The following is a 10,078-nucleotide window of genomic DNA, read 5'->3' as shown; positions in this document are numbered from 1 at the left end:
CTGATTTGATTCGGTAAATAAAACACTCGACATTGTTTGAATATGGACTAATCACGGTATCGGCCATCAAAAGCACTCTGTTTCCATATTACTGCCTCTCACCGTGACTCTCACACGAGTGATAAGGACGGGAACAATGCAGCATTAAAAGGTATTTATTGGAAACATACACACACAGCAATCACATGTCTGACCATTAAGGTGTGCTGATGATATTTCCATATCTATGTGTGGAGATATCAGAGCTGAAAAAGCAGAACCGCTGACCGGAACTCGCACGCTGTAAACACCACGAGACGATCCTGTCATGCAATAAACCATCCATGAAGACGAAAACAATATACACTGCCGAATTCTGGATTCTGATTGGTCATAAGGTGTTAATTAATTAATTCTCTAAAACAGCAGCTCTGACAGGAGTGCAGCTGCGAATCAGGTTTATTTTAGGTTTGTATTATATCACTTTTCCGAAAGGAGGCGTTTATTTAATGTTTATGGAAGGAGACTCCAGTGTCAACACTGTGTTACAGTAAAGCTATAACTTGAAGTTTTCCAACATCATACGAACAGAGTTTACACATTTTTGCGGATTGTAATCATTGGTACATCATTTCTGTGTTATAAGAGGAATAAAGCACTTAGGTATAGTAATTGTTTTACTCCTTATTTATACACAGAGTCTTTAGTCATGTTCGCCTTATTGAACGTGTTCCAAAACTTCCAGGAGTTTAATCGTTCACCTCATGTGACAAATTTAGAGACAGCAAATATTTATCTTTGTTTGAGAGATAGACAGGAGGAGAATCAGATAAGCCTGTCTCACATAATCGTTTGGCACAAAAAAAAAACACTCTGTAATGATAATCAACTGTTTCTGTTCCATGATTCTCTAGAGTCTGAAGCCCTTATTTATTTCTGTTGAACGTTCTTTTTGGACTGATTTGGACGACCCTGAGCAGAAACGTGTCCACCAACACATCCTCATGCGACTCTGCATTCTCATATTCTCAACATTTAAAACATGACCCACTGTCTTGACACAGTGCTTCGTTTTTTTAGGATATAGGATAATCACTAGCATTATTTATTCAGATTCGTGAAAATATTTGCATGCAATCACAGTCAATTCTTTCTCTCTTTCTCTCCCTCTCAGGAAATCTCACTGGGAGACGCTCTCACGCAGAACAAAGCAGCTTCAGGTTTCAAAAGCATATCAAAGTATTTCAAATGCATATGCCCAGAAGCTTGGTTAAGATTTAAGCAGCAACTCATTACCTCCCTGCTTAAAAATGGCACCATCTTCAACCGAGAATATAATACCTCATACACCATCTTCATACATATGAAAGCAGCACGCTTTTCCACTCTTTTTAATGCTATGACTAACAGACTGAACAAACCAGTGTAGAACATTGGAGATGAAATCTTTTCAATCTGTATGCCAGAACACAACCACAACTCCTGCAATACCCAAGAATGAAGTCGCAGAAGGAGGGGTTTTTTACTTTCAGTCAGATATGAAGCTCGTGTAGTAATGTAAGAGTGCTGCATAACACGTTTATTGCATTCGTCATTGCTGTAAAACTAATTTGTGATCGCAGAAATTAACGAAAATCAAGGAAACGCCAAATATTCTGAGAAGCTTAAATTTTTTTAAATTACCACAGATTTTCTGCAGATTGGGCCAAGACACATTATGTGACGTCATCACAACACGCATTCAGCCAAAGCCCTCTTCAATTCACGTGCGTTGAACATGAGTGGTGTAGGTGTAAATGTGCGTGTGCGCAGTGCTCTGTGATGAACTGGTGTCACGACCAGGGTGTATTCCCGGCTCACGCACAATCCTCCTGAGATAAGGTCTGGACAATTTTTTCAAATGAATGATTGTGGATGGGTACAAACAAAAATAACTGCAGGAGTGGGTGGGATTGATCAGATTTCCTTTGGGAACGGGTAGGTATGGGATTTTTTTTTTTTCTCAAATCCTAGTTTGAACCAGTTGATCCAGGGTCAAAATTGAAAAAGTATTGTTTGTATTTAAAATTGTTAAATGTGGCTGCTTACATGTGGACAATTTAACTTCTTTCTGAGATTTTTTCCATGCATTATGCAATTATCTTCTGTTTTATAAAATTTTGCACCATGAGCATAGAGCTTCTGTTCTACCAGCGTCTTCCAGCAGTAGTTGAGTGACTTTTTCATCCATACAGCCATCCTTTCACTCACTGTACTTAATTTTTCTTCCAACTATATTAATTTCTCAGTCTTTACTGAGAGGAAAACTCACAGATTGTCCTTGTGTTGTTCTTTGCATTAAAAAAAAAGGGTTAGAGAATAAAAAAAGCAAGCACACACACACACACACACACACACACACACACACACACACCATCCTACTAGTACACAAACTGCAATCAGTGCGCATAAGACCTCACAGATTGGTCTGTTGGACTCCCTGTTGTGATCTGATTCGCTTAGAAGAGCAGAAGGTGGAGTCCCAAAGGGAGGGGGTGGATATAAAAGGGAGCACCTGCTATGCGACACAGGCATCCGTGTGCTTTTACAACAAGTAATAAAAACAAGAGTGCAGAGGAGCTTGAAGATAAACTGCTGTGCTTAAAGTAAAGAATCTGAAAAAGCTGAAGGAGAAGAAGAAGAAAGAAAAGACAGAGAAGAAGAAGTGGAGCCTGAAACGTGAGGAAAGTTAGAAAGGAACCTCAAGCAGCAGGAGATCCGTCTTCTTACACCATGTCTCTGGACGTGATGGAGAAGACCCAGGTGCGTCTGGTGTTCCTGGGAGCAGCCGGCGTAGGCAAGACTTCGCTGATCCGTCGCTTCCTGAATGACTCGTTCGAGACCAAACACAGGCGCACGGTGGAGGAGCTGCACAGCAAAGAGTACGAGTTCTCGGGCATCAAGGTGACCGTGGAGATCCTGGACACGAGTGGGAGCTACTCGTTCCCGGCCATGCGCAAGCTCTCCATCCGCAACGGCGATGCCTTTGCACTCGTCTACTCCATCGATGATGCAGAATCTCTCGAGATGATCAAAAATCTGCATGATGAGATCCTGGAGGTCAAGGAGGACAAGTTCACTCCCATCGTGGTGGTCGGCAACAAGAGCGACCGCGATGAGTGCAGGCAGGTGAGCTCCGAAGACGTCCTGGCTATGGTGGAGCTGGACTGGAACAACAACTTCCTGGAGGCATCTGCGAAGGAGAACGAGCATGTCATGGAGGTGTTCAGGGAACTTCTTCAACAAACCAACCTGCCCATGCGACTGAGCCCAGCACTGAGACGACGCAGAGAGACATTTCCTAAAGATGCGAATATGAGGCCTCCAATGAATAAAACCAACAGCTGCACAGTGTCCTAAACTCACACATCAAGCATGTTGAGGACATGCAAGATGGGCGACGCCTCCATACAGCTCTCTCTGTTTGAGAACATTGAGATCTTCTCTGTTTCATTCGTTTATGTAGGAGAGAAAAATGAACAGAAACAAGAACAGGTGAGAACAGGAAAAACAAGAACCCAGAATTCCTCTCTGCTTCCTGACTGCAGGTGAGAGATGACCTGAAGGAGAGAATAAAATGCAGAATAAATGTATAAATTAACATGAAGCTAAAGAACTGACAAAGACTCTTAGAAATGTTTGTGCTGCTCCAGAAAAGACCTTCCATCAATGTTTGAATAATGTTTTGCATCTTTTATTAGCGTTGCTTTTAATAAAACCACTTTCGCATCAATATTGTGAAGATTAATTCATAAAAAAGCGATTATACACCATGCTGACTAGCTGTCTGGTTAGTTGGTGTTCAGATCTAGGTTCTGCAGGTTCTTGATGCATAGTCAAGGGTTCCTACAATCAATATTATTGGTTTAAATACTTTATAATTGAATCATAAGCTGAACTGCTTGGACATGTGACTTGAAAGGATTTAATCTAAGAGCTAAAACTCTAATATGAAACAAATATATTTCAAAATATTATATTTGGTTTACGCAGCTGATCATTTCTGTAATAACATTTCTAATGGCTTCAGTAATTAAAAATAAATGTGACTGTACATATTAATCTAATGTGCTTAATACGTGAATAGAATGTATTTTACCTGTCAACTCATTGTAATTGTGTGCATAAACATATTATGAATTCAGTATAATATATATATATATATATATATATATATATATATATATATATATATATATATATATATATATATATGTATATGAATATATATATATAATTAATTAATTTTATATACTTATCCTTATATATTTGTTGTTATTGTTATGAACAATTATTTTTATTATGTTTACATGAACAGGGATAGAAATATCAAAGTTTATCAAAAACAAACCCTATATTGTCCACTGCTTGATGAATTAGTTGTTTTGAACTTGTTCACTTGCACTTTCTCAAGTATTTTTTAAGCATATGTAATATATTTGTGTTGTGTGTTTTTTGGTTTTTTTTACATGAACTATACATGCATGTATAAAACGTGTTTCAGAGAAGAAATAAACTCCTGAATGTGTTTTTATTTTTATTTTTATTTTTAAAGGATTGTACTCTCTGAAATCGTGGCCTTCTGTTTATTTGGCAAAGTGCATCATGGGTAATCTGCTAACTTCTGGTTAACATATGTTGTCCACTAAAGTTTATAAACAACAACACAATGATAAAACATTCAAAATAGTGCACTATGTAGTGGATAGGGTGCAGTTTTCATGATTTTCGTTTCATACATGACTGTCTTGAATGATACTGAATTGTCTCCATTTAAAAAAAAAAAAAAAAGGCTGGTAATGTGATAAATGATCCAATGAAAAGAGCTCTAACTGATTTTGTTAATCAGTGTTGCCCCCTGGTGGTAACGTCATATCAGTGCAAATAAATATCTGTATGAAGGACACTAAAGCAATGACATCTCTGCTGCAACGGTTTTAGAACGTTAGTGTTGGTTTAATAGTATACACATGCATAGAGAGAGTCTGTCAGGAAAATTGACACAAAAGTTTAGGCCCAAAGTTAAAGCAAATAAATTAAAGGGTTAATTAGGATTACGTGTTTGATTGCTTTGGTTATTGAGCAACCCTGATTTAGCCCACCCCTGCCCAATATACATCAACCTTGGCCCTTACGATCAGAGTAAACTTACCTTATTACTTAAATTTTTTACGCAGCACAGAAAATAAATTCCTGAAGACCAGAGCAAAAAAAAGCTGTTGAATCCTATCAGTCTGGAAAAGTTTACAAAGCCATTTCTAAGGTTCTGGGTCTCCACTGAACCATGATCAGAGCCATAATGTCCAAATGGAGAAAGATCATGGCATGAAATTCGTTTAAATTCAATTCCATTTTATTTGTATAGCACTTTTAACAATGGATATTGTCTCAAAGCCGCTTTACAGAAACATGTAAACACCGGATACAGATTTTAAGTGTGTGAATTTATCCCTATTGAGCAAGCCGGTGGCGACGGTGGCGAGGAAAAACTCCCTAAGATGATATGAGGAAGAAACCTTGAGAGGAATCAGACTCAGAAGGGAACCCGTCCTCATCTGGGTAACAACGGATAGTGTGAAAGTGAAGGGAAGTTCATTATGGGTTTTATATGAAGTCTTTGTTGAACTAATCCACTGTTCACTAAAGGAGACTTGAGAGCAAAACTGTATGTGGTAATTTCAGTCCTAAGGCCATAGCAGCAACTGTAGTTCCAGCACCATAGTGAGAATGTCCATGTGGAATTGAGGTCCAAAACTATTTCACAGTACTTCAAGGTAGGGCATCCGGATGGATCAGGCAGGTCCGGAGAGCAGAAAGGGTCAGGATCACTGACATCTCCATAATATCATGTGTGGCTCGACAGAAGGAGAGAGGGAGAGGGAGGTAAAGAGAGGAAGAAATCAGAAGTCATAAAGAACCTGAGAGCAAAATTCAAAGTTCTTCAGGCCTCACTTGCTTCAGCTAAGGTCAGTGTTCGTGACTCTACTATCAGAAAGACAAGTTTGTATTTCAAGTACCACCTGGATGATCCACAAAAGTTCTGTAACAATGTTCTATGGACAGATGAATCAAAAGTGGAACCTTTTATTGGTTCCTTTTATGCATTATTAGGGTTTGGTTGAAGATCTGAAGACATTCAATGTTTTTTTAAGAAAAAGTGCAAACATGCAGAAAATCAGAGAAATACTTTTTCACAGCACTGTAAATAACACACTGCAGGTCTACATCACACACTGACCTCAAAAGACTCCAAACTGAACTAAAAATTACCGTCAGATTCACAAAAGTTGAGACTCTTTATTTTTAAGTTGCTTTTGTAACACGTTCAGACACGTTCAGCTGCTTATTAGAATAGTTTACACCACAACACTGCTGAATTCTGATTGGTCAGAAGGTGGTGATTAATTCTCTATAACAGCGCTCGTTCTATTACGCTTTCCATACGTTTCTATAGTAACAGCTCATTCACAGGGACTCGTACAACAGACTCTCCACATAAAAGGATTAAGGAAGGAGGTATTTATTTAAAAATTCATGGAAGGAGTCTCCAGTGTCAGCGCTTTGTAACAGGCAGAGGTAAAGCTTGAAGTTTTCCGACATCTTCAGGACAGAGGAGTATACACTTTCAGGCTTTTCGGTAACATGACAAGCTTAAGGTTTCAGTATCACACCACCATGTCGTGGATTTTTTCCTACAACAGCACAACACCAAGTGTTTTATTCTGTACTTATAATGGGGGAAAGCTTAACATGAAACTCTGCTTTTGTATTTAGTTTATGGGGTTGTTCTTTTCATAGTTATGATTAATAACGTGCGGGAGAAATCTGATGGTTTTTTTCCTGTTTCGTTCCACTGCAGAAAATATCTTAGGAAGTCAGTTATGAAGCTTATTTTTGGATATTTTTTTATGTATTTCAGTAGTGAGAAATATTAGAAAACTTTTCCTTTATTCAAGATACCTTCATTTGCTTTCATTTTTTTGCAGCATATAAAGAGTTTTTCTGCAACCAATAACACATAATGTGAAAGTTATCGTGTTATTGCTGATACTGTGTTGTCCTCTTGGCAGTGGAGTGTGTGTGATTTGGTGTTGCTTGGTACAAGTAAAAAAAAAAAAAAGTTTTACATCAAGCCAGTTCCTGTAGTTATTGCAGTATGCTTTATTTTTGTTCCATTAAAAACAGAAAATATATACATCCATGAACAAAGCCTGATTCAAGTGCATGCACTATGAGTAATGTGTTTTTACACAGACATACACATACAGGTATAGTCTGATTGCCTTAAATGGCACACACACACTTCCTTACACAGATCCCACACACACACACACACACACACACACACACACAAAGACGGACTTGTCTGTGTGTTTCCTGTTTCCCATGTAAGCTCTAATAGCTACGCATTGTCTGACATGAGGAAGTGGCCAAGAGTCAGTTGCTGTCTAGTTCCTCTTTGGATCATGCTTATGATTACACATACACACACACACACACACACACACAACTCATTCTCACTGCATACAGTCACACACTGCGGTACAGAGACATTCCACCCTACCTCATTTTCAGGTAAGTGCCAATTTGCCATGTTTAACGCTTCACTGAGTGATAAACAGAGATCTCAAAACAAACAGCGATAATTTAACTTCTGCCTGTCACTGAATATTAATGACTTTTTAACATTTTGTGGATTATAAAAGCAAACCCACACGATCTGTGTAAGAAAGTGTGAGTAAAGTGCAACATTGGATTATATTCTGCCTTTTCTGTCAAACTTCTGGAGGTGAACTTCCTTTATGCTGGAATCTTTAGCATAACTGAATAACAGAAGTGAATAAATACGTGAATGAATGAATGATTTTACCAAATGAATTTAACGTGTGAATGAATGAATAATCTTGTACAGATAAAGGAAAGAATACAAATATGGATACATAATGTTGCATAAGTAAATGAATGTATGAATGACTTCACGATTAATCCTGCACAAGCAAATAAATGTGATTGAGTGAATGAATGAATCTATGAATGAATCATTTTATACGAGTAAATGAATGTACAATATGAACGAATGAACAAGTAAGCTTGTATATGAAAAGTATATGAAAGTGTGAATGAACTAATGTATAAATTAATAATTTCACCAAGTTAATTAATGAATGCATGAATATTTAAACAAAACCTTGAGTAAATTAATTAATGAGAAATCTAGCAAAAATTGGTGAATGCATAACTTAAGAATCTTAAGAATCTTACACAAGTGAATGAATGAATGAATAATCTCACAAGTGAATGAACGTGTGAATTAATGAATTATCATTTACAGATGTATAAATGTGTGAATGGATGAATAATCCTGCACAAGTTAAGAAAATGTGTGAATGGATGAATTACTGGTGTTATAAATGAAGAAATGTAAGTAAATGAATGTGTGGATGAATGAATGAATGTGTAAGTGATGAAATGATTGTCTAAGTAAACGAAAAAAACTTGTGCATGCAGATAAATAAATGCAAGGTATTAAATAGATGGATGAATGAATGAATGAATGAATGAATTAATTAATGAGATGCTTATACTCATATTTCCTCCTATCAGTGAAGTGAAATTGGTTTTTGCCTCTGGACTTGGTCCAAGCTCCACAGCAGCTTTAATGAAACCTGCGGAGTTTAGAACAAGTACAGCGTCTCTGACACACACACACGTTACCCAGAATGCATTTCATACATTTCATCTATGTGAGAGGACGATTCATTGCCGCTCTGGCTTTTGAATTAACTTTAAATTGAGAAGCGTATCAGATATAGTTTTGTAGCAATGTATGATTTGCTCTGACGTGATGTACATGTCTAACTTTAGCATTTAGTCTTTATCTGGTGTGTGACATAACATCATGTCATGTTTATATAGAGGTACATGTAATCCGCCTGTTTTAAAAACACTGTGGCTCAGATCATGGTAATTCCCCTTCCCACTTCCTCTAACTTCATGGATGAGTGTAACTTCTGCAATTCTGATGACTTTAGGAAGTCAGATTTCCTCAAATCGCTTGAGAAATCTGAACTACTTTACAATGTAGAATCAGTCTTAATTAAACGGCCAAGTGGCATTTCCATCTGAGCAATAAAGCTTCCATTCATCCATAGGTAGATCTGTTCATACATTCATCCATATAATCAACCCATTCATCTATATATGCATCCATCCATCAGTATAATCTATCCATACATACATACATCTGCATATTCATCGATACATCCAACAATCAGAATAATTTATTCATACATCCATCCGTTAGTATATCTATTCATACACTCATCCATCCATACATACCCATCCATCAGTACATCTATTCATACATTCATCCATCCATCCACCTGTATATCTATTCATACACTCATCCATCCAACAATATATCTATTCATACATTCATCCATCAGTATATCTATGCATACATCAATATATCTATTCATACACTCATCCATACATAAATCCATCTATCATTATATCTATTCATACAATCATCCATCCATACATTCATCATCCATGAGTATATCTAGTCATCCATTCAACCATCCATCCATCTGTATATCTATTCATACATTCCTCAATCATACTGATCCATCCATTTTTTCTGATGTGCCCCAAGCAACAGCGAGGCAAAAGTTCAGGGTCTCCATTTTTCTAAGCCCACAGCCCCACCTTCTTGTTTTCTATTGGTTCACAAGTCCCGTGAAGAGGTTTGAGAATTCACAAATCAAATGTTAAGTATATAGGTGGCTATAAAATCGTTGCAATGTCCTTTCCCCTTCAGTGAATTGGCTTTTCCACCAGGTGACTCTTTATTTGTGTTTGCTCTGATCACACCTTTAGCTGGAAAAAGCAGAAAGAGAAGTTACGAGTGTCCCTCGTATCGCCATATCAATGGATCAAAATTCATAAAATGGTCCAAAATCTCAGAAATTGTCTTTTAAAGAAATTACTGGTTTTATATTTTTATGTCTAAATATTTAATACAAACATGTTCATGAGTGAAATTTAAAATTTTTATATT

The 10,078-nt window shown here is 37.2% G+C and overlaps 1 protein-coding gene across 1 annotated transcript; it reads left to right on the top strand.

Moving 5' to 3' along the window:
- Positions 1-2,392: 2,392 nt before the first annotated feature.
- Positions 2,393-4,153, top strand: LOC128615925 (GTP-binding protein Rhes-like). The gene has a single exon (XM_053638327.1). The coding sequence runs from the start codon at positions 2,752-2,754 to the stop codon at positions 3,376-3,378; it is 627 nt and encodes a 208-aa protein (XP_053494302.1). The 5' UTR covers positions 2,393-2,751; the 3' UTR covers positions 3,379-4,153.
- Positions 4,154-10,078: the final 5,925 nt, after the last annotated feature.

The sequence above is a fragment of the Ictalurus furcatus genome, chromosome 12 (assembly GCF_023375685.1).
Source record: "Ictalurus furcatus strain D&B chromosome 12, Billie_1.0, whole genome shotgun sequence".
Lineage (NCBI taxonomy): Eukaryota > Metazoa > Chordata > Actinopteri > Siluriformes > Ictaluridae > Ictalurus > Ictalurus furcatus.
Note: the sequence above shows the minus strand (reverse complement) of the source record. Positions and strands in the feature narration are given on the sequence as shown.

Coding starts and splice junctions, on each gene's coding strand:
- LOC128615925 (XM_053638327.1), top strand. CDS start 2,752: ATGTCTCTGGACGTGATGGAGAAGACCCAGGTGCGTCTGGTGTTCCTG.